This window comes from Salvelinus fontinalis, chromosome 16 (genome assembly GCF_029448725.1).
Source record: "Salvelinus fontinalis isolate EN_2023a chromosome 16, ASM2944872v1, whole genome shotgun sequence".
Taxonomy (NCBI): Eukaryota; Metazoa; Chordata; class Actinopteri; order Salmoniformes; family Salmonidae; genus Salvelinus; species Salvelinus fontinalis.
Genome location: NC_074680.1, coordinates 40,971,553 through 40,997,683, shown reverse-complemented (window position 1 = coordinate 40,997,683; position 26,131 = coordinate 40,971,553). Strand labels below are relative to the sequence as shown.

General features: G+C 43.7%; 1 protein-coding gene across 1 annotated transcript in view; it reads left to right on the top strand.

The window, feature by feature from the left end:
* The window catches only part of LOC129813190 (FERM domain-containing protein 6-like), a 52,288-nt gene extending 26,858 nt beyond the window's left edge, over positions 1–25,430 (top strand). The window contains exons 2-14 of the mRNA XM_055865457.1: positions 701–1,015; positions 1,396–1,486; positions 4,638–4,717; positions 7,561–7,637; positions 8,404–8,590; positions 10,161–10,316; positions 10,416–10,481; positions 10,586–10,654; positions 16,241–16,415; positions 16,874–17,185; positions 18,029–18,166; positions 19,549–19,640; positions 21,833–25,430. Of these exons, the coding sequence (XP_055721432.1) occupies positions 914–1,015; positions 1,396–1,486; positions 4,638–4,717; positions 7,561–7,637; positions 8,404–8,590; positions 10,161–10,316; positions 10,416–10,481; positions 10,586–10,654; positions 16,241–16,415; positions 16,874–17,185; positions 18,029–18,166; positions 19,549–19,640; positions 21,833–22,129 (1,842 nt within the window). The 5' untranslated portion in view covers positions 701–913 and the 3' untranslated portion in view covers positions 22,130–25,430. The remainder of the gene's footprint in view (positions 1–700; positions 1,016–1,395; positions 1,487–4,637; positions 4,718–7,560; positions 7,638–8,403; positions 8,591–10,160; positions 10,317–10,415; positions 10,482–10,585; positions 10,655–16,240; positions 16,416–16,873; positions 17,186–18,028; positions 18,167–19,548; positions 19,641–21,832) is intronic.
* Positions 25,431–26,131: the final 701 nt, after the last annotated feature.

The following is a 26,131-nucleotide window of genomic DNA, read 5'->3' as shown; positions in this document are numbered from 1 at the left end:
CATCGCCATCATCAACTACTTTCATCCAGTTCCTCTCCAGATAGAGACAGACAGATGTTCCCCTGGACTCAGTCAGGGTTATGTTTCAAATGGCATCCTATTCCCTATATTGTACACTACTTTTTACCTGGGCTCTCTACTAATTCTCAAAAGTAGTGCACAATATAGGGAATAGGGTGCCATAGGGACTCAGTGAGGGACTATGGCAACATGATATTCTCCTGTGAGATCACACATGGCGAAGTCTGTTTTCAGTTGCCTACTGAACTGTACGCTCTTCTCAAATATACTCGTCACAAGCTGTGAAAAAGCTCTGTCCATTTTGCACTTTGGTGTTTTTATTATAAACTTTAAGGTAATTTGTTACGTTGTTTTCCCAAACTTGTAGGAGGGAGACATACCATTTTATAGTCCCTGATATTTGTATAATATGTTATTCTATCTGTTTATTATGTTGTGTATGAATTCATTGTTTTTCAAACCTCTCCTCGGGAACCCCCAGATGTTTCACAATTCTGTTGTAGCCCAAAACTAGCTCACCTAATTCACCTCATTAAGGGCTTGGTAGTTGGATGACAAGTTGAATCAGATGTGCTAGCTTTGGAATAGTTCAAATATATCGAACAGCTGGGGGTTCCCCGATCTCTACATTCCCATGCAGCAGTGCTAACGTGATGTCCCCTCTGTTTGTCTTCTACAGTGTGTGGGACTGCCCTGTGTCCTGGTGCCTCCCATGTCCTGGTCTGCTGAGGCTGTAGCTGCTGCTGGGCCTGGTGTCTGCTCGCTGGGCTTGGGCTAGAGCTGAACCAGGGCTTCTACTGGTGCTGGTTGAGTGTCCCATCCCAGGGGCCTGGAGGAGCCTAGTCCGTCTGGGCCAAGGGGCCTCTCCGGACCACCTCCCAGACACACGAAGATGAACAAGCTGACCAGCTTCCACAACAACAAAGCTATGCAGGACCGCCGCTGTGTCTGCGTCTTCCTCCCCAACGATGACACGCTCAACGTAATCGTCAATGTGAGTACTGTGGGGGTCTCGCCTAGCTGTTTAAGATGAATGGCCTTACTGTAAGTGGCTCTGGATAAGACCGTCTGCTAAATTACTCAAATGGAAATGTGTGTCTATAGTACCTCAATACTTTTCAGGTACATATGAGGTAAGACTACTGGTACGACGACTGCAGCAGGGAAACAGTTATATGTATGATTGGATTATATTTGTGAGTAACACACATATTATAGTGTATTGTCCAAAAGCCAGGGTCAGGAATGGCAGTAATTGTTTTCAAACTGGCAATACCATTCATGGTTGTTTCACAGTGTGTCTAAATGACTCTCTGATCTCCTCCTGTATGTCCTGACCTCTAACCCCATGCTGTGTGTTCACTCTCTGCTCAGGTGAAGACATTGTGTCAGGAGCTGCTGGTCCAGGTGTGTGACCTGCTCCGACTGAAGGACTGTCACCTGTTTGGACTCAGCGTCATTCAGAGTAAGAATGGTTTACCATTGTGTGTGTGTGTTGCTGTGTCTGACATCTCTCACCTCACTGTAACGTTTTTTCCCATCTCAGCCTTACTGAATGGGGTCCATTGTCTCTGTGGTTAGTCACAATAGTTTACTGTGTGTTATATCAGCGCAGTTAGCAGTTAGCCTTCCCTCTGTACAGTCCCAATGAGTTACGCCTCAATTCTCCAGAAGTGTGCACTTCTCCCCACACATTAAAAAGCATTGGATTGATGTGTATACATGGGAGGAGCCATCTCTGTCAAACAGCCTTAACCAGTCCTTCTGGTGCTGTCTGTCTGTCTCTGTCTGTCTCTGTCTGTCTCTGTCTGTCTGTCTCTGTCTGTCTGTCTCTGTCTGTCTGTCTGTCTGTCTGGTGCTGTCTGTCTGTCTCTGTCTCTGTCTGTCGGTTTCTCTGTCTGTCGGCTTCTCTCTATTGGTTTCTCTCTATCGGTTTCTCTGTCTCTGTTAGTGATGCATCGATATGACATTTTTGTACGATACCGATATCCAATATTTTCCTTGACAAAAAAAAACGATACCGATATTGAACATTTTAGCAGCCTTTTAAGCATTCTAGTACAGTTAAATACTTAACACACACGAACGCAGCGGTCGTGATTGGGAGTCCCATAGGGCGGCGCACAATTGGCCCAGCGTCGTTCGGGCTCGGCCGTCATTGTAAATAAGAATTTGTTCTTAACTCACTTGTCTAGTTAATTTAAGGTTACACACACACCACACTGACCAAAAAGTTATTTTGGTTGGCATTTACGTATGTCCCCATTACCAGTAAAATATAATCAAAACCTATTTCTTTCACTTAGTTGCTGTGCTGTTTTGTTGTTCATTTGTCCAGTCGTTTCATTCTCAACCAGGATTTCTATGAACACCGTTTGGGTCTTTGCGTGTCAAAAAAAGATGCACGTCAAATAACACAATTTGACCAATCAGGACCTGAATGACTGCACGTCACATAATTTAACACGTGTATTAATTATTTACGTAGTTATTACACATTGATTACACTATCACTCATATTTCATGTGTCACAACGATTCATCGACACGTAGGCTATGATGCTGGTAAAGTTGTCTCACACACCTACAGTGCTGGCCATTAAGAAAAAAAGCTAGCTAGCTCATGGATACAATGTCCTTCCCCAAAAACATAGCAAAACGACAATCTGTTTCAGTAGCTATAGTTAGCTAGCTAACTATATAGCTAGGTGTCATCTAAAATAACCCTAATTTATAAGACAGTTCTTATTTGATTAATGCTGGTCGGACCCATCTATGTGACGCTAACCACAATAAGGATTAGCCACAATAGTGGACTTTGCGGTTAGCCTTAAATAAAAGTACGTCTTTGACAGTGATGCAAATTAATACAAATATTATGATTATGCCATAATTGAATAGATCATGGTAAACAAGTTTGGAATGTTACATAAAATCAACAAAATACTATTTTGTTAATTTGACAAATCTGTTGAAATCCCACTGGATGTGTTATACTTTAGAATTGCATTGTGGGCCATATTTATTTCACTGTACAGCGTTACCTATGGATTGTGGATCAATGACATGGGGTATCAATCTACTCCTTGACACCCAGAGAACATTAGTGCCGTAGCTCTTATTGCGGGACTCTGAAACAACTGTGAATTGAGCCACATTTATTGTCAACCTATGTGTATTGAACACTATTCCCAAGGGAAAACAATACTGCGTGGAAGTCTGATAACTCTGAGGACTTACAAGGATACTTACAAGGATCATTGCTAAGAATAATGACAATGACTGCAGTTTCTACTGGTCATTGTTTTCAGGCTGTTTGTATTGGTGCTAGCTAGGTACCAAGCTAAAGCTAGCTAGCTACCCCAGAAGTTTCGATTGAACAAATAATGCTTAATTACCAACACGGTATTGTAAACGCATCGTTCGTGGCCGGTGTTTGCTAGTTTTCTGACTTTTTTTATACTGCTTTGACAGTACTATTGATAGTAGTGGTGGCGTTTGGCACGTGCAAATTCAGAACACACAACATTCTGTAATAGAACTGTTATTTGACGTGTCAAATTATAAGCTTATTTAACTCGTCAAATAGTGTTATTGTCATATAGTACTCACTTAATTCGATTCAGTAGACTTTATTGGCATGGCCAGATTTTCTGAGTGCTGTCCTGAGGCTCTATGGGGTTGGTTTGCGTTAGTGAACAGAGCCTCAGTTCACTGAAGGGACTCTACTCTTGTTTCGTCTCTTGACATTGTAAGGCTGTGTGATGAAATGTTTCGGGGTCACTTGTTTTTAGGTTGTTTAGTAAGTAGGAGGGGGTTTTGGCCCAATTCTGCTCAACATGCGTTATTGGAGGTTTTCTTTGCACTTACAATAGTCTTGCAAAACTCTGCATGCAGTATTTCCATTGGATGTTTGTCCCATTTGGTAAATTCACTATTAGAGAGTGGACCCCATACTGTGCTGCCATATAAAGCAATTGGTTATAAAACTTAATGATACAATTTTGAGCCAGATTCTAATTGGAATTTTGATTTGAATGGCATAGGATCTCTGTCTGTGTCACTGAGGGAGGGAGAGGGAGAGAGGGGGACTAGCTGACTAGTCTGCTGCCTAGTTGCGCTAGATTGAGGGTTGGGTGGGGTGACAGAAGTATGTGGGTAGAGTGATTGGTCAGTGCGAGGGGGGTGGAGCTGGGGGGTAGAGCAGAGGGGTGGTGCTGAACTGGGGGTGGGTGGTAGTTATAGAACTGGGTTTGGGCTAGGGGTTAGAGTGTGGGTGGTTAGTCACTGTTTGCCTTGTGATTTTGCGCTGTTCTGACAAGCAGCTCAGGAATGTCCCTAAATCAGCCCCACTGGTTCCTGGTCAATAGACCTGTCCTGCAGGACATGTGATCAGATGAGATGAATCCATTTTCAAAACAGCACTGGCTGACTGGCCCTGCTGCTATTTGTTTTCCTTTGCAGCTGCTTGTTGTCACTGCCTTTGTCTGTCAACTACCTATGTCTGTCTGCTACACGGGAGTCAATGGGTGACTCATTCCATGCATATCACCGACCCAGAGACAACTCTGTCATCATAAAGTGACTTAAGTTAACCCTTTGTGTGTGTCCCTCCAGACAATGAGCACATCTACATGGAGTTAGGTCAGAAGCTGTCTAAGTACTGTCCCAAGGAGTGGAAGAGAGAGGCCAGCAAGGTGAGTCAGTCTGCACAACCAAATAGTACCCAGCAAGCACATAACGTTCTGAGAACCATATGTTTCTTAGAGCTTGGTGTGGTTGTCCTATGGTTATTTTGCATACAACCTCCCACAACTTTCTGGTAAAGGTGCAGGATAGTTGCTTGGCTTTGCTCAGCAAATGTAAGGAATTTGACCAAAAAAATGACTTTAATTAGTTGGTATTTCATTACTTCCAACAGAATGTTTCACAAAAGTTCAAATGGTTACATTTCAATTTTGGTAATATTCTATGAATGTTCTACAGCTGGTTTGACATTGGGAATGTTCTCAAATAGTTAAACAACCTTATTTAGACATTTCAGTAATTCAGCATAACGTTTCCTCATGGTTCTATTTAAAGTCATGTTCTCAGAACAATAAGAAAACTCTCTCTATCCTCTATCTTGTTTAGTGTGTTGTTTGTGCCGACTAATTGGCTATACCTGATCTTAATGAGTGTTTCCTTTGAAAAGGGGTCTGTTCGAATAGACAAAAATGAACAGCTTTGTATGAGTTAAAAAATAACATGGCATGCTAGCTCCATCCTGGTGGTGCAGTGGATTAATTCCACGAATAGAGAACAGAATATTATAGGTTTGAATCTCACTGATGCTGTGCCACAATAAAACAAATTGTTTGCATGATTTAATACCTAAGCAAATACATTTCCATGTGTCCTATCTGTGCTTGGAGTTTGAAACAGTTAACCCAAACTAAGCTGGCAGTGTTATTAAAAGTCATATTGAAACATTCAGTGAAAGCTTTAAGGAAGTTATTCAAAAACCTCCAAATAAATAATGTTCTCAGAACGTTAAAGCATTCAGGAAACCATAGTAAAACATTCTCAGATCCCTGCAACCTAAAAATTAACGTTCCCAGAACAGACTAAATGTTCGCTTCCGTTCTCAGAACTTTTAAAACATTTTCAGTTTTCCTGATCGATTGGAACCATTTCCCTGTTTGACCGCTAGGTTTTATGGGTATTACAATCGGAAGTTTACATGCACTTACGTTGGAGCTATTAAAACTTGTTTTTCAATCACTCCACAAATTTCTTCCACAAACTATAGTTTTGGCAAGTCGGTTAGGACATCTACTTTGTGCATGACACAAGTCATTTTTCCAACAATTGTTTACCCAGATTATTTCACTGATAAATCACTGTATCGCAATTCCAGTGGTTCAGAAGTTTACATACACTAAGTTGACTGTGCCTTTAAACGGCTTGGAAAATTCCAGGAAAATTGTCATGGCTTTAGAAGCTTCTGATAGGCCAATTGACAATTTGAGCCAATTGGATGTGTACCTGTGGAGGTATTGCAAGGCCTACCTTCAAACTCAGTGCCTCTTTGCTTGACATCATGGGAAAATCAAAAGAAATCAGCCAAGACATCAGATAAAAATGGTAGACCTCCACAAGTCTGGTTCATCCTTGGGAGCAATTTCCAAACGCAATAGTAACAATAGTACGCAAGTATTAACACCATGGGACCACACAGCCGTCATACCGCTCAGGAAGGAAGGAGATGAACATACTTTGGTGCGAAAAGTGTAAATCAATCCCAGAACAACAGCAAAGGACCTTATGAAGATGCTGGAGGAAACGGGTACAAAGTATCTATTTCCACGGTAAAAACGAGTCCTATATCGACAACCTGAAAGGCAGCTCAGCAAGGAAGAAGCCACTGCTCCAAAACCGCCATAAAAAAAGCCTGACTACGGTTTGCAACTGCACATGGGGGCAAAGATCGTACTTTTTGGAGAAATGTCCGCTGGTCTGATGAAACAGAAATAGAACTGTTTGTCCATAATGACCATCGTTATGTTTGGAGGAAAAAGGGGGAGGTTTGCAAGCCGAAGAACACCATCCCAACCGTGAAGCACATGGGTGGCAGCATGTTGTGGGGGTGCTTTGCTGCAGGAGGGACTGGTGGACTCCACAAAATAGATGGCATCATGAGGAAGGGAAATTGTGGATATGTCGAAGCAACATCTCAAGACATCAGCCAGGTTAAAGCTTGGTTGCAAATGCCTCTTCCAAATGAACAATGGCCCCAAGCATACTTCCAAAGTTGTTGCAAAATGGCTTAAGGACAACAAAGTCAAGGTATTGGAATAGCCATCACACCTCAATCCCATGATCTCTACTGCTGCAAAATGTGTGGGCAGAACTGAAAAAGCCTGTGCGAGCAAGGACTACAAACCTGACTCAGTTACACCAGCTCTGTCAAGAGGAATGGTTCAAAATTCACACAATTTATTGTGGGAAGCTTGTGGAAGGCTACCTGAAATGTTTGACCCAAGTTAAAGAATTTAAAGGCAATGCTACCAAATACTAATTGAGTGTATGTAAACTTCTGACCCACTGGGAATGTGATGAAAGAAATAAAAGCTGAAATAAATCATTCTCTCTACAATTATTCTGACATTTCACATTCTTAAAATAAAGTGGTGATCCTAACTGACCTAAGACAGGGACTTTTTACTAGGATTAAATGTCAGGAATTGTGAAACTGAGTTTAAATGTATTTGGCTAAAGTGTAAGTAAACTTCCGACTTCAACTGTATGACTCTATGGCTCCGACTGAATCATTTATTTAACTATCGTTTCAACAGCAAGCGGCCTATCAGGGTTTCAAGATTACCCCCCAAAAGACAGTCAATCTTAAATTCAAATATGTGAGCAACTGCTGTTGTTTTCACTGTCATGATGGAAGTTTTTGAATTTATATTTGTAGAATGAATACACTGTCTTGATGGTTTGATTTGCTAGAAAATAACAAAACCAATGTTTTTCATTTGTATCTTGTTGTTTTCAGGGCATCGATCAATTTGGGCCTCCTATGATCATCCACTTCAGGGCTCAATATTACGTTGAGAATGGGAGATTAATAAGGCAAGTAAATCCCACAGAGATCCAATAAATTACTATTTGATTCTGTATGCAATTCTATGAGTAATCTCCTCTTACACATACTTAAGTTTAACAATCAAAGCCAAGTGTGATATCATTCTGAATAAGTGGTTTGGATTGATCGATACTAAAGCTGCTTGATTAGATCTAATATGATGATGTGTTTCTGAGGACGAGGATAGAAAAGTCAGGGAGCTCATTGTGGCATAATGTCCCAATGGGGTTGAAAAGGATTAAGTACGTTACGAAGGTAACGTCTCCTCCCCCCGGGTAACGTCTCCTCCCCCCGGGTAACGTCTCCTCCCCCCGGGTAACGTCTCCTCCCCCCGGGTAACGTCTCCTCCCCCCGGGTAACGTCTCCCCTCCCCCCGGGTAACGTCTCCCCTCCCCCCGGGTAACGTCTCCCCTCCCCCCGGGTAACGTCTCCCCCCCCCCCGGGTAACGTCTCCCCCCCCCCCGGGTAACGTCTCCCCCCCCCCCGGGTAACGTCTCCCCCCCCCCCCCCGGGTAACGTCCCCCCCCCCCCCCCGGGTAACGTCTCCCCCCCCCCGGGTAACGTCTCCCCCCCCCCCCGGTCCCCCCCCCCCCCGGGTAACGTTGAGTCCCCCAGGGTAACGTCTTCTCCACCCGGGTAACGTTGAGTCCCCCAGGGTAACGTCTTCTCCTACTCTACTACAGGAACCTGAGAATGGTGATCTAGCCTAGCGGGATGTGTTTGTATCATGTCTTCTTCTCTCTTCACTTCCAGTGACCGCTCAGCCCGGTACTACTACTACTGGCACCTGAGGAAACAGGTGTTGCTATCGCAGTGTATGCAGAGAGAGGAGGCCTACTTCCTGTTGGCAGCCTTCGCCCTCCAGGCCGACTTGGGCAACTTCAAACGCAACAAGCACTTTGGGAAGTACTTTGAACCTGAGGCCTACTTCCCTCCATGGGTAAGTAGATCTATCCTTCTGACCTAACCAGTACCAAATTGCTTGCTCTTTTTTTGTTTTACGTTGGGTATCTGTAAAGCACTTTATAACAACGGCTCATATAAAAAGGGTTTTATAAATGTGATTGATTGGAGTTGCCCAGGCAGTATTATGGCCTTCCTCTCCATTCCTCTTAGCCCCCGTAACCCTTCATTGTTTGCAGACCTGAAAATGGGTATAGTCAGTGTAGTGCTAAAATTTCCACCATATTGCTACAGATATGAAAACGTAGAAGGGTTAGAACCAAGGAAAAAGTGATAAGGAGAAAATTTGGACCGGCTAAGTGTAGTCTAGTACACAGCCTGAATGTAGGTTTGTAGCCAGTTTCCTTAATCACTGAGCTCCAACAATTTGAGGACGCTACCTCATTGGAGCGTGCTGAGATAGCTGGATCTAGGACGCTAGTTTTATTTTGGTCTCTGGCACACAGCACGCTTGACTCTTTAGAGAAATGATCTGGATGCGAGCTGGCTAAACTTGCTGCCTCTCCTATTTGACATGCCCCCCTCCCGGACACGACGGTGCCCCACCCCTCTAATTACCAACCACTTCCTGTGATTATTCTGTTGCCTTCCCATTGGTCCCATATCCACTTTGAAGCCACAGGGTCAGGAAATGGTTGTACATTCAGGAATGGTACATAAATACATCCTCTCAGGGTGTTCTCTAACTGGTTCTGAGTGAGTGACTGGGTTCTGGAGAAACGCCCCAAATCCAGACCTGAAACTGACTGAGTCCAGTGGAATTGTGGGTCCCTCCCAAATAGCACCCTATCCCCTATATAGTGCACTATTCTGACCATGGCCCATAGGGCTCTGGACAAAAGTAGTGCACTACACACTGAGTATCCCAAACGTTAAGAACACCTTCCTAATATTGAGTTGCACCCCTTGCCCTCAGAACAGCCTCAATTCGTCGGGACATGGACTCTACAATGTGTCGAAAGCGTTCCACAGGGATGCTGGCCCATGTTGACTCCAATGCTTCCCACAGGTGTGTGAAGTTGGCTGAATGTCCTGTGGGTGGTGTTGCACTTCTTGATACAAACCGGTGCGCCTGGCACCTACTACCATACCCTGTTCAAAGGGCACTTAAATCTTTTGTCTTGCCCATTCACCCTCTGAATGGCACACATACACAATCCATGACTCAATTGTCTCGAGGCTTAAAAATCCTTCTTTAACCCGTCTCCTCCCATTCATCTACACTGAATGCAGTGGATTTAACAGGTGACATCAATAAGGGATCATAGGCTGACTAGGTGAATCCAGGTGAAAGCTGTGTCATGGAAAGTTCAGGGGTTCTTAATGTTTTGTATACTTAATGTAATATCAGTATATGAGGCATCTGTCTTCCCCTGGGCGGGGGTTTCATCAACCTCCATTAACCCAACTGGCAAGCCTTCCTTCCTTCCTTCTGCCAGTGAGCTGACATCAGAACCAGCAGATGGAGTTCACTACTGAGATGCTTGTGAGAGAGAATTCATTTGTCACCGCACTGAAACCAGCCTATATGTCTCTGTCTCTTCCAGGTGAAGGCCAAGCGAGGCCGGGATTACATCCTGAGACACATCCCCAACATGCACAAAGACCTGTTTTCCCTCACCGCCTCAGAGGCTCATCTCAAATACATCAAGGAGTGTGCCCAACTGGATGATGTTACAGTCCACTACTACAGACTCTATAAGGTCAGAGGTCAACCTGGACACACACACACACACACACACACACACACACACACACACACACATAATTAACTTACCAATAAACGTCTATCTCTTCCCCAGGACAAAAAGGATGTGGAGGGTTCCATGACTTTAGGACTGACCTTGCGTGGGATCCAAATATTTCAGGTACAGTAGTAAGGATGGGTGTGATGGATAAATGTGTCTAGGTTATGTGTTATTAATATGTCTGGTTTCTGTGATGATTTATATCATGTTTCTGTTTCTCTCAGAATGTGGGGACAGTGAAACAGCTCCTGTATGATTTCCCCTGGACCAATGTGGGCAAACTGGTATTTGTGGTGAGTAGAGCCATGGAGATGGTATATACTAAGAGGTAAGGCTGAGACTATGCCAGTATCGCGATACTTGTTAGGATCGTGGCAAGGAAATGTCAAAGTCGGATGTCATTAGGCACTTTGAGGGCCTAGGGGAGTCTCTCTCTGGCAGTTCTGTTTTTTCTCTCATGATCCCAGCGGTGACGTCTTCGAAACTTGAAGCCAGTCTTGACTTATGGCAGTGGTTAGTGAAAGTTCAGCTCCTACACAGACTATAGTTGTGGAAATAGTGTCACAGAGCTCCTCTTCTCTGTTGGGTCTTACCCATAGCTGCTACAGTCACTTCACTACCAAAAGGCAGGGGCCCGCAGGTGATTTTATTTGGGCCCACAAGTTTTTTTTATTTTTTATTGTTGGACAGAAAATATTGTTAAAACTGCAGAAAATCATCTCAAATCGATTTCAATTTTGGAAATCTGTTCCAAAGTATTCCCACGTGTAACAGATTAACTTTAAACCGTCCCCTCGCCCCGACACGGGCGCGAACCAGGGACCCTCTGCACACATCAACAACGGTTAACCACGAAGCATCGTTACCCATCGCTCCACAAAATCCGCGACCCTTGCAGAGCAAGGGGCAACACTACTTAAGTCTCAGAGCAAGTGGCGTAACTGATTGAAATGCTACTAGCGCGTACCCGCTAACTAGCTAGCCATTTCACATCCGTTACACTCACCCCCCTTTCAACCTCCTCCTTTTCCGCAGCAACCAGTGATCCGGGTCAACAGCATCAATGTAACAGTATAACTTTACGTCGTCCCCTCGCCCCGACACGGGCGCGAACCAGGGACCCTCTGCACACATCGACAACAGTCACCCAGGAAGCATCGTTACCCATCGCTCCACAAAGGCCGCGGCCCTTGCAAAGCAAGGGGCAACCCTACTTAATGTCTCAGAGCAAGTGACGTAACTGATTGAAATGCTACTAGCGCGCACCCGCTAACTAGCTAGCCATTTCACATCCGTTACACACGCACAATAGATAGGGGCGTGGATCAGAAAACCAGTCAGTATCTGGCTTGACCACCCTTTGCCTCATGCAGCAACTGGAACACGCTGTCGTACACCGATCCAGGGCATCCCAAACATGCTCAATGGGTGACATGTCTGGTGAGTATGCAGACCATGGAAGAACTGGAACATTTTGAGCTGCCAGGAATTGTGTACCGATCCTTGCAACAAGGGGCCGTGCATCATCATGCTGAAACAGGAGGTGATGGCAGCGGGTGAATGGCATGACAATGGGCCTCAGGATCTCGTCATGGTATCTCTATGCATTCAAATGGCCATCGCTAAAATTAAATTGTTTTCGTTGCCTGCCCATACCATAACCCCACCGCCACCATGGGGCACTCTGTTCACAACATTGACATCCGCAAAGCGCTCGCCCACACAATGCCATACACGCTATCTGCCATCTGCACAGAACAGTTGAAACCTAAATTAATCTGTGAAGAGCACATTTCTCCAGCGTGCCATTGGCCATCGAAGGGGAGCATTTTCCGGTGTTCATTTCTCTACCATAAGCTGCCTCCAATGTCGTTTTAGAGAATTTGGCACTACATCCAACCAGCCTCACAACCACAGACCACGTGTAACCTTGCCAGTCCAGGACCTCCTCATCTGGAATATTCACCTGCAGTATCGTCTGAGACCAGCCACCCGGACAGCTGATGAAACTGAGGACTATTTCTGTCTGTAATAAAGCCATTTTGTGCAAATTTCTCTTTGTGCACGGGGGCATTGTCATGCTGAAACAGGAAATGGCCTTCCCCGAACTGTTGCCACAAGAATAAAGGAATCGTCTAGAGTGTAATTGTATGCTGTAGTGTAAAGATTTTCCTTCATGGGAACTAAGGGGCCTAGCCCGAACCATGAAAATCACCCCCAGACCATTATTCCTCCTCCACCAAACTTTACAGTTGGCACTAAGTATTCGGGCAGATAGTGTTCTCCTGGCATTTGCCAAACCCAGTCCGTCGGACTGCCAGCCTGAGTCATATTACTGGCGCTAGTCATGGATAGAAACTACCTCTTGGGAGGACAGCTAGTTGCCAACTAGTCAATGTTCAGGTCAAACAGAAAACAAACATCTGTTAACACCAAACACACTATCAAGCAGGTGAATAGTACAACAACATCAAAAATTATACAAAAATCAACATGTCAGTTTACGCTAGAGATCTGTTTTATGTCACACATCCGCATCTGCTGTGACAGAGCTAGAGCTGTGTTTGTTAGACCATGAGACATCCCGCAAATCGATGTTCTCACAAAATCAGCTGTGGTGTTGAACAGTTTGGCCAACAAACTATTATGACCCCTCTATGGAAAGATGAGACTCTCACGAACAAGATGGAGGGGTTATATTCTGTAATATGACCCCTCTGTGTAAAGATGAGACTCTCACGAACAAGATGGAGGGGTTATATTCTGTAATATGACCCCTCTGTGTAAAGGTGAGACTCTCACGAACAAGATGGAGGGGTTATATTCTGTAATATGACCCCTCTGTGTAAAGATGAGACTCTCACGAACAAGATGGAGGGGTTATATTCTGTAATATGACCCCTCTGTGTAAAGGTGAGACTCTCACGAACACAAAATGCGGTTGTTTTTCTCTAGGACACCCACAGGCCTCACGACTCGTCTGAAGGTCCCCTGATATCAGTTGAAAGTGCTCAAAATAAGGGGTCAAATGCATGTTTTCTGATCTTTCTTATATCTCTCAGATATAGGACATGCACTTTTCATTTGGGGGCGACTATTTGTTGTTGTAACTGTAACAGTATAACTTTAAACCGTCCCCTCGCCCCGACACGGGCGCGAACCAGGGACCCTCTGCACACATCAACAACGGTTGCCCACGAAGCACGGTCGTTACCCATCGCTCCACAAAAGCCGCGGCCCTTGCAAAGCAAGGGGCAACACTACTTAAGTCTCAGAGCAAGTGACGTAACTGATTGAAATGCTACTAGCGCGCACCCGCTAACTAGCTAGCCATTTCACATCCGTTACACTCACCCCCCTTTCAACCTCCTCCTTTTCCGCAGCAACCAGTGATCCGGGTCAACAGCATCAATGTAACAGTATAACTTTAAACCGTCCCCTCGCCCCGACACGGGCGCGAACCAGGGACCCTCTGCACACATCAACAACGGTTGCCCACGAAGCACGGTCGTTACCCATCGCTCCACAAAGGCCACGGCTCTTGCAAAGCAAGGGGCAACACTACTTAAGTCTCAGAGCAAGTGACGTAACTGATTGAAATGCTACTAGCGCGCACCCGCTAACTAGCTAGCCATTTCACATCCGTTACATAACGTCTACGCTGGAAGTCGGGAAGCAAGTTCAGGGAGTGACTTAATAATAAATACACAAGGAACAAAACAAGAAACACTAGTAGTGTACAGACATGAAACAAAGGAACAGAAACAACGCCTAGGGAAAGAACCAAAGGGAGTGACATGTATAGGGAAGGTAAATCAGGCAGGTGATTTAGGTCTGATGATGCGCTTAACAATGGTGACAGGTGTGTGTAATAATGAGCAGCTTGACGACCTCGGGCGCCGGAGGGGAGGGGAAGTATACGTGACAGTTGTTCTATGTAGTGAATCTGTTATGCAATGCTTTTGTATAGGCTAATAGCAGTAAGGCCAAATACCATTTTTCATTTTTTTATTTTTTTTGATACGTCAAGGGGTCTTAAGATTCAAAATCAAATAGCCAAATGATCCTTGGTATGACCTTCTTAAAACAATTCCATATAGCTTAGACGCTCCCCGAGCTTAATAATAAAGTGGTCTTCAATACATCTAAAACTAATAACATTGTTTTGAACCAAATACATTCTCAAAGAACTAAACCTCAACTGGAGTTGTGTGTGTGAAGTGTGTGACCATTGAGCAAGTTGAGGAAGCTAATCTCCTAGGTATAACATTGGATGGTCAATTATGGTCAAGTCATATTGACAAAGCTGTTGTGAAGATGGGGAGGGCTTTGTCTGTTTATAAAAAAGATGTTCTGTGTTTTTTGACACAAATCAACGGTACTAGTTTAGGCTCTGGTCTGCACATACAGAACTAACAACAACATGCATACCAGTCTTCCTGGTTGAGTGTTGAAAAGAGATGAACTGCTTCTCTTAGTTTTTATGATAAATATTACTTTGATGAAAATTCCAGATTTGTCTGCATAATCAAATAACATTCTGATCATAATGTCAAAAGTGAATCCACAGCACTGTATTATACAGAGCCATGATCACATGAAATTCCCTTCAAACTCCAATTACTCAAACAGCAAAATGACCTTTTAAAAATCGTATTAAACAACATCTCATGGAACGGCGAGGACTGTGAGGAGAAACACAGACACTCTAACACACAGACACTCTAACACACAGACACTCTAACACACAGACACTCTAACACACAGACACTCTAACACACAGACACTCTAACACACAGACACTCTAACACACAGACACTCTAACACACAGACACTCTAACACACAGACACTCTAACACACAGACACTCTAACACACAGACACTCTAACACACACAGACACTCTAACACACACAGACACTCTAACACACACAGACACTCTAACACACACAGACACTCTAACACACACAGACACTCTAACACACACAGACACTCTAACACACACAGGCCCTCTAACACACACAGGCCCTCTAACACACACAGGCCCTCTAACACACACAGGCCCTCTAACACACACAGGCCCTCTAACACACACAGGCCCTCTAACACACACAGGCCCTCTAACACACACAGGCCCTCTAACACACACAGGCCCTCTAACACACACAGGCCCTCTAACACACACAGGCCCTCTAACACACACAGGCCCTCTAACACACACAGGCCCTCTAACACACACAGGCCCTCTAACACACACAGGCCCTCTAACACACAGACTTGTTTTAGTTTTATTGTTTATATATTTTTTATTATTGTATTGTTTATCGTATTTTGAATTTGCGTGACTGTCCTTGTCTATCACTGTATCAGTCTATCAGTATTTTGTTACTTGTCATGTTTTTTGTGGACCCCAGGAAGAGTAACTGCTGCTACAAAAGCTAATGGGGATCCTAATAAACAAATAAGAAAACGTTGAAATGTTTCTGCAGTTTGGTTTGTGTCCCTCAATCTGGAGATTCAGCTCTTGTTTTGGTTGTAAGAAGTGCCGCAGAATAATTTTCAAAGAAGAGACGGTTCTGCTCCCCCCCCATTGTGTGTTTTTGCCTGTGGGGATATCTGGCTCTCGAGCGAAGTGTCTGAATCCTCTCATGCATATCCCTCTGCAAACAAACTGAACATTCAAAAAGATGCAACACTCACACTGGTATCTGATGAATCACACAGGGTCGTCGCTCCATTAGTGATCTCAGACACCAAGATCTTCCCTGATCATAGTGTTAAACATCAATCAATCATACGTAAGCTGGATGACATGTAGATGGCATGAAGATACCCTGCAAGGATTCTAACTCCTATTCCTCTCTCTCTTGTCTGTTTTCAGGGTAAGAAGTTTGAGATCCTGCCGGATGGTCTCCCGTCGGCCCGTAAACTGATCTACTACACCGGTTGTCCCCTGCGGTCCCGCCACCTCCTACAGTTACTCAGCAACAGCCATCGCCTCTACATGAACCTGCAGCCTGTTCTCAAACAAGTCCGAAGGCTGGAGGAGAACGAAGGTACATTACATACCTGGACACACCTACCTGGCCATGCTGCCATCTGGCCATACTGGAGAAATTTGACTCCCTGTATTCTCTTGGTGTCTCTGCGTAATTCAGCATTCCTTCCCTTAGCCAGTTGTAATGTTGATATTTACATTTTAGTAATTTAGCACACGCTCTTTTCCAGAGTGACTTATAGAAGCAATTAGGATTAAGTGCCTTGCTCAAGGGCACAGACAGATTTTTAACCTAGTCTGCTCTGGAATTTGAACCAGCTACCATTTCGGTTACCTGCCCAACGCTCTTAAACCGCTAGGCTACCTGCTGCGACATATTCCTTTTTTCAGTCGGCTTTCATGTGTAGGGCATATCTATAATTTCTTAGGAGTGAATTCTCTATCTGACCAGCTCCTGTGAGGCTCTTTATCTGTGGTACTGTTGTGTCTAATCCTCTGTTTATCCCTCCTCTCCAGACAAGAAGCAGTACCGTGAGTCATACATCAGCGATGCGTTGGAGCTGGATATGGACGTGCTGGACAAGCGTTCCCGGGCCAGCGGCAGCAGCGCTGGCAGCACCGTGTCTCACCTCAAACGCCTTTCTCGCCACTCCACCGCCAGCCACAGCAGCTCACGAACCTCTGGGGTGGAGACAGACAGTTTCCTGGCCCCTGGAGGGGCCCTACACCGGGCCCTGAGAACCTGCAGCTCTTCAACTACGAGCCATGGAAGCTCACACACCTCGGGGGTCGAGAGCGGGGGCAAGGAGCGGATGCTGGACGATGATGGTAAGGCAATCAATTGCACACACGGTAAGGGACACGTACACACACACTTCTTTTGTCATGATGCCTTCTCCCCTGCTCCACTGGTGATCATCACTGGCCTTCTGTCTGTCTGTCTGACTGTCCCCCCAGAGATTCATATTAGTGTCTGTCTGACTGTCCCTCCAGAGATTCATATTAGTGTCTGTCTCTCTGTCCCTCCAGAGATTCATATTAGTGTCTGGCTGTCTGTCCCTCCAGAGATTCATATTAGTGTCTGGCTGTCTGTCCCTCCAGAGATTCATATTAGTGTCTGTCTGTCTGTCCCTCCAGAGATTCATATCAGTGTTTGGCTGTCTGTCCCTCCAGATATTCATATTAGTGTCTGTCTGTCTGTCCCTCCAGAGATTCATATTAGTGTCTGTCTGTCTGTCCCTCCAGAGATTCATATTAGTGTTTGGCTGTCTGTCCCCGCAGAGATTCATATTAGTGTCTGGCTGTCTGTCCCTCCAGATATTCATATTAGTATCTGTCTGTCTGTCCCTCGAGATTCATATTAGTGTTGGTCTGTCTGTCCCTCGAGAGATTCATATTAGTGTTGGTCTGTCTGTCCCTCCAGAGATTCATATTAGTGTCTGTCTGTCTGTCCCTCCAGAGATTCATATTAGTGTCTGTCTGTCTGTCCCTCCAGAGATTCATATTAGTGTCTGTCTGTCTGTCCCTCCAGAGATTCATATTAGTGTCTGGCTGTCTGTCCCTCGAGAGATTCATATTAGTGTCTGGCTGTCTGTCCCTCCAGAGATTCATATTAGTGTCTGGCTGTCTGTCCTTCCAGAGGTTAATATTAATGTCTGTCTTTCCCTCCAGAGATTGAGATGTTAGTGGACGACCCTAAAGACTATGAGGAGCTCCATGAGCTGACCCTGGACCTGAACCAGGACCTGTGCATCCACATCACTGAGGACATGCTGACCATGTCCCCTGACCAGTCCAACGGATACTCTGGTACATACAACCACTGTCTTAGCTTCTCTACCCAGACCAATGGATACTCTGGTACTTACAACCACTGTCTTAGCTTCTCTACCCAGACCAGACCAACGGATACTCTGGTACATACAACCACTGTCTTAGCTTCTCTACCCAGACCAATGGATACTCTGGTACATACAAACACTGTCTTAATCTACCCAGACCAACGGATACTCTGGTACATACAACCACTGTCTTAGCTTCTCTACCAAGACCAGATCAACATATACTCTCATACATACAACCACTGTCTTATCTACCCAGATCAACATATACTCTGGTACATACAACCACTGTCTTAGCTTCTCTACCCAGACCAGACCAATGGATACTCTGGTACTTACAACCACTGTCTTAGCTTCTCTACCCAGACCAGACCAATGGATACTCTGGTACTTACAACCACTGTCTTAGCTTCTCTACCCAGACCAGACCAACGGATACTCTGGTACATACAACCACTGTCTTAGCTTCTCTACCCTGACCAGACCAACGGATACTCTGGTACATACAACCACTGTCTTATCTACCCAGACCAACGGATACTCTGGTACATACAACCACTGTCTTAGCTTCTCTACCAAGACCAGATCAACATATACTCTGATACATACAACCACTGTCTTATCTACCCAGACCAACGGATACTCTGGTACATACAACCACTGTCTTAGCTTCTCTACCCTGACCAGACCAACGGATACTCTGGTACATACAACCACTGTCTTAGCTTCTCTACCCATAGCAGACCAATGGATACTCTGGTACATACAACCACTGTCTTAGCTTCTCTACCCTGACCAGACCAACGGATACTCTGGTACATACAACCACTGTCTTAGCTTTTCTACACAGACCAGATCAACATATACTCTGGTACATACAACCACTGTCTTATCTACCCAGACCAACGGATACTCTGGTACATACAACCACTGTCTTAGCTTCTCTACCCAGACCAGACCAACGGATACTCTGGTACATACAACCACTGTCTTAGCTTCTCTACCCAGACCAGACCAACGGATACTCTGGTACATACAACCACTGTCTTAGCTTCTCTACCCAGACCAGACCAACGGATACTCTGGTACATACAACCACTGTCTTAGCTTCTCTACCAAGACCAATGGATACTCTGGTACTTACAACCACTGTCTTAGCTTCTCTACCCAGACCAACGGATACTCTGGTACATACAACCACTTACTGACTTGCTGTCTTCGTTCACTCTGTTTTAGAACAGCCTCCTGTCTCAGTGAGACTGGTTGAGTTGAACTTGGCTGGGTGGTCAACAGATGGCTTTGTATTAGTTGTTGTTTTTATGAATGTCATCCTCTCTGTCTGCACTGTAGGACTCATAGTGAAGGACTTCAGCTCATCCACCTCCAGTTCCTCTGAGACCGTTGTGAAGATGAGAGGCCAGAGCATTGAGTCTCTTCCTCAGGTCAGTGACAGTTTATCCTCTTTGGTACTGACTAGGGATGTTAACAGTTAACTGTTTACCGGTTAGCCGGCAAAATAAATTTGACCGGTCATGCTTATCGGCCTATAGGTCAATTTGCGTAATGGAATTAAATTGATGCGTGTGTATTTACGTTAGTTCGTCATGCATCTTCTTTATAACACGCGCACAGAATATGCTACATGAGCACAACAAAATCCCCAGTTGGACAGTGAGAGCTGTTCCACCATCCTAGTCATATTAACGACCACCATCCTAGTCATATTAACAACCACCATCCTAGTCATATTAACAACCACCATCCTAGTCATATTAACGACCACCATCCTAGTCATATTAACCACCATCCTAGTCATATTAACAACCACCATCCTAGTCATATTAACAACCACCATCCTAGTCATATTAACCACCACCATCCTAGTCGTATTAACATCCACCATCCTAGTCATATTAACCACCACCATCCTAGTCATATTAACAACCACCATCCTAGTCATATTAACAACCACCATCCTAGTCATATTAACCACCACCATCCTAGTCATATTAACGACCACCATCCTAGTCATATTAACAACCACCATCCTAGTCATATTAACAACCACCATCCTAGTCATATTAACAACCACCATCCTAGTCATATTAACAACCACCATCCTAGTCATATTAACCACCACCATCCTAGTCGTATTAACATCCACCATCCTAGTCATATTAACCACCACCATCCTAGTCATATTAACAACCACCATCCTAGTCATATTAACAACCACCATCCTAGTCATATTAACCACCACCATCCTAGTCATATTAACGACCACCATCCTAGTCATATTAACAACCACCATCCTAGTCATATTAACAACCACCATCCTAGTCATATTAACAACCACCATCCTAGTCATATTAACAACCACCATCCTAGTCGTATTAACCACCACCATCCTAGTCATATTAACGACCACCATCCTAGTCATATTAACAACCACCATCCTAGTCATATTAACAACCACCATCCTAGTCGTATTAACAACCACCATCCTAGTCATATTAACCACCATCCTAGTCATATTAACAACCACCATCCTAGTCATATTAACATCCACCATCCTAGTCATATTAACAACCACCATCCTAGTCATATTAACCACCACCATCCTAGTCGTATTAACATCCACCATCCTAGTCATATTAACCACCACCATCCTAGTCATATTAACAACCACCATCCTAGTCATATTAACAACCACCATCCTAGTCATATTAACCACCACCATCCTAGTCATATTAACCACCACCATCCTAGTCATATTAACCACCACCATCCTAGTCATATTAACGACCACCATCCTAGTCATATTAACAACCACCATCCTAGTCATATTAACAACCACCATCCTAGTCATATTAACATCCACCATCCTAGTCATATTAACCACCACCATCCTAGTCATATTAACATCCACCATCCTAGTCATATTAACAACCACCATCCTAGTCATATTAACAACCACCATCCTAGTCATATTAACAACCACCATCCTAGTTGTTGCATCTTTAGAGTCTCCCTCATTCTACATTTCTAACAGATATTTTCATCTCGCACATATGGAGCTGCTGGCATCTGGTTCGCTGTGTAGAACAGTGTTTACCTGGGAATTGCATTTTGGCAAATGTTGGAAATGTTTTACATTGGCTGCTTCGTTACAGTAGTTGTATGTTCAATACCAGCCTTTTGGCAGTGAGACGATTGGCTTGCTACTGTTGCATGATTCAAGTAAGCTCTATAGTGAAACATGTCTGTTCCTTGTATTTTTTGTTGGTCATTTTAACTATTTGGAACAAATTTAACCGTTTGTTAACCGGTTAATGAGGGTCGGTTACTTTGCATCAAAATTGACCAAAATTTGCATCCCTAGTACTGACATTTTACATTTTAGTTATTTTAGCAGACCCTACTATCCAGAATGACTTACAATCAGTGCATTGAACTAAATAAGATTAAACAATTTTGATCACTTATTCCTTTAAATTATCAAGTAAAACCTTCACAAAAAATATCTGCTCTCTTGCTAGAAATAGTAAGAGAAAAGGCAAGTACAGCAGTTTTTACATTGTAAAAAAAAATGGACTACATTTACTGATTGTTTAGTGTTCCTTCTGTTCCCCAGACGACGGTGTGCAGGAAGCCTCAGACATCGACGGACCGCCACAGCCAATCCCTGGACGATGTGCGTCTCTACCAGAAGGGCTGCCTCCAATGGGCGGAGCTATGCCAGGACACCGCCCACAGCTACACCTTTGGCTGTGCCCAGGAGCTGAGCGACAGCAGTGGTTACCAAGGCAACCTTGCCAAGCAGTGCGCCGGGATCCGCGGTGAACAGCTTGACGGCTTCCCCATCAAGAGGACCAGCAAGTACTTCTCCCTGGAGCTGACCAGCGACGAGGTCCCAGAGTTTGTGGTGTGATGGATGGATGGGGGAGGCAAAAAAGGGTGGCCTCATGATCCCTGCCTCCACCGCTCAGACCTGTAGGTGCCTCAGGAAACAGAATGGGACGAGAGAAGAGGGTTTGAGGTTTGGAAAGGTGATACTTGGTTTATCTGTCTGTTGCCATAACCTGTCAGCCATAACAGCCATCTGCACCGTACTGGTAAGAGTCAGATGGAGGTTAAAAGCCCCATATCCACCAGAATAACATCACCAGTCAACGTAACCATGGTAATACCTGAGACGACCTACACCGGAGAGACAGATAACTGATAACGAAAGCCCTTTCAGAGGAATCTTTTGCGGAAACGGGGGTATAATAAAAAATATTTAAAAAAAGGATAAACCTTTTCTAGGTTTCAAGAAAAGCTGACAGCATCTTTTAATCGGACTGATAATACTCCACAGTGACACTCTGGTTGGGAGAGTAAAGGGAAAAGTTAAGGAACGTCAAGGAATATCTCACCATGCCCCTGTTATTTATACAACCTCTGACCTGCGTTTTCAAAGCATGTACTTTATCCAGAATGGTTTTTTGGATCTGAACCTTGGGTGTGCTAAGCAAAATTATGCTTTCAGAGAAACCTAAAATCAACGTCTTGTGTTTGCCTACTATGACTTTACTAACGCAGTACACACATACCGAAAACACACAGCCTATATCAAAATGTTCTGCCATGAAGACTAGATCCCACTCCTTCCCCTACAAAAATAGATAGTGAAGCTATTTGTGCTATGAACCAAAGACAAGTTGCATTAAACTAAAGAAAAAACTTCATGTCCACTTATTATTATTATTATTATTGTAGTGTGGAACCAATCAATGAAATGATACAGCTTTGTGAGTCCATGACAGGATATTATGAAGTCACAATGAGCAGGTTCTGGATTGATCCAGAATCTAGAGGTTGATCCAGAAGAAGAAACACTGATGATGTCCTGCATCTCCCTTCCCTCTGTCTCCAGTATGTATGACATGATATGACATCATCTCGGAGCCCAGATCCAAATCCAGCATGCGCTAGTCTGAGATTAGACATGACACGCCATTTCTCCTCTTTTTGCCAGGAAGTGCAATGTGCCAACAGTTCCTCTGTAGAGCTGTCTGCTAGTGTGGGGAGTAGACTGATATTAGGAACACACCCCACATGCCTTCATTACACCTATGCAAGTCCTGATCTACAACCGTGCCTTGACAATCAATCCCAGCTTCTTGCTTAGCAACACTTGCCCACACGAATCACAGAGATCAGTTTTTATGTCATAAGGCTCTCCTCTAACTTTATTGTTGGTCAGCAGTATATTTGGTATTTAATCATTGACATCAGACTTTAAAAATCATTTTTCAAACAGTCTGTTGATTAACCAGTCATCATTGAAGGGGATTACCTCTATAATGATGTCATCTACCATCCCTATCCTACCATCCTTATAACAGACATATTTGAATCTGTGACAGTTAGTTTCCTGTCATGTGACATGTAGCACGGGCGACGTCATTGGCTGTTTCAGGCCTTCGCGAAACGTCATTGGATGTTTCAGGTCTGCTCTGTTGCTTGGGGCAGGATGAGTTTCTACATGTCCTCACCTGTCTATGTGTGCGCAGAGCTGAGAAAATACTAGATGTAATCCACACACAGACAAAATGGAGTTTGGTTGTGTTTAGGCCAGCTCTCAAACTGGGATTTAGACTTTTCTTTCTGTATTCTGAAATATTATTATTCACTCGGCTGTCTTTGTTAGTTTTGGGGATTGCCATGTTTGTTCTGTCTCAATTTATTATTTCAAACTGGAACTTGTTACAACATTTTTGTTACTTTTTATTTCATCATTTTAGCTAATTGGAAGTTTTAAAGTAATATTTTTGGAATGGAGCATTTTTAGAACAATGAGATGCTTTGTATTTGTTGAAAAGGTATTCTTTGTGTGCGGTTGATGTCAGTCAGTATTATAAGCAATGTACATTTATGTGACAGTATTACAAACCTGTGAAATCACACTCCCTTAAAAAAAAATATTGTGCCCTTTTTTTACCCAGCGATAGTCTCATTTCATCTTCCAGTAGCTGAAGAAAGTTGATGCCTAATGATTTTTACATTGCTCAGTTAATTGGCCAAGAGCTAAACCATTTTCACAAGGTTTGAAACACACAACTACACAAGTCATGTTCAAATAAAGATGACTTTATTATACCTTACTATGTGTGGATCCAGACGAGGCCTATTTTTTCATATTTTTTTTCAATTATCTTTTGTCTTAGAGTTCTAACTAATAATTCTCCAAACCATACCTACTCAATATATATGGAAAGTAGAGTCTGTCTTCCAAATGTCTTTCACACAGTACTTTTGCATTTCTTCCCCACTCAGTAAACCTTATTGAGAAGGCCGTGTCAGTTTCATTAACCTCTTAATTTCATGTATGGTAATAGTACATTATGCATGTACATTTGTAATCCTTACCCTCATTTGTGTTACCTAAAATCTCTGGAGTAATAAACAAAATGCTACTTCATGATGTATTTGGAATGATAGACCACTATGTACCTCAGTAAAGTAGTTGTTTTGGATCAACATTCCAGCTGAGCTTTTCCATTGCTGCTCCCGGGCGCTACGTATGCTCTAGAACCTTTTTAGAATGTTCTAGAAACAGCTCTGCTGTGGTACAGTGGAGAGACCTGACAGTTCCACTTCTCTTCACAGCCGGTCTCATCAGCTGGACACGTCGGCCTAGAACCACAGAGCAAGGTGTCTTGATCTAGGACCACAGATCAGGCCAAGGCAGCAAAACGTGATTGTTGGAAAGAAATGTGTAATAATGGAATACACTTATAAAATTGATATTGTTGTGTGATTTCAAAGTGACAGTGCATACTGTAACATTTGATTTCTAACGACATGTTACTAGCTTCTCTTTTTTTTACTCTTATAATTTATACTTAATAATATTGGGTATCCGAGCAAACAAAGGCTTGTTCACAAGTTGGAATATTTCTCTGGTAGATCATTGATGTTCTATGCTGTATAAAGCAAGTGTGTGTCCAGGTACACCGCCATAAAACCAGAACAACAACCTGAAAACCTTAGCATTTTGTTAAACTCTCTCCTTTGGTGGCTTAGCTTCTACACACACCCTTACTGTATGTCTGCAACTAAGTATCCATAGTCCTTTCTGTGAAAGGATCGCCCTTCAGGAAAAAATGAATGATTTAGTTGTTTTGTCAAACCCTGTTGTAGTGAAACAATATTCAATAAAAAAAAATACATTTATTTGTCTAAACTGTCCTGACCTCTCTGATATTCTGTTAGGCCAATGTTGTGCAAGACATTATACACTGGGTATACAAAACATTAAGAACACCTACTCTTTCCATGACAGCTTTCACCTGGTCAATCTATGATCCCTTCTTGCTTTTACCTGTTAAATCCACTTCAATCAGTGTAGACAAAGGGGAGGAGACAGGTTAAAGAAGGATTTTTAGGACTTGAGACAATTGAGACATGGATTGTGTATGTGTGCCATTCAGAGGGTGAATGGGCAAGACAAAATATTTAAGTGCCTTTGAACGGGGTATTGTAGTAGGTGTCAGGCGCACCGGTTTGAGTGTGTCAAGAACTACAAACCTGCTGGGTTTTTCACGCTGAACAGTTTCCCGTGTGTATCGAGAATGGTCCACCACTCAAAGAACATCCAGCCAACTTGACACAACTGTGGGAAGCATTGGAGTCAACATCGGCCAGCATCTCTGTGGAACGCTTTCGACACATTGTAGAGTTCCATGTCCCCACGAATTGAGGCTGTTCTGAGGGCAAAAGTGGGAGGTACAAATCAGCAGATGTTAATGCATGTGTAACGCAGGTCAACTAATGTTGAATACTTATCATTACTAGTGAGATTCCAGTAACCGATCATATTATACTATATTGCTATTAATATGTTTAAATTGACAGCTATTACAAATTAGCTGTCAGCTGCATGATG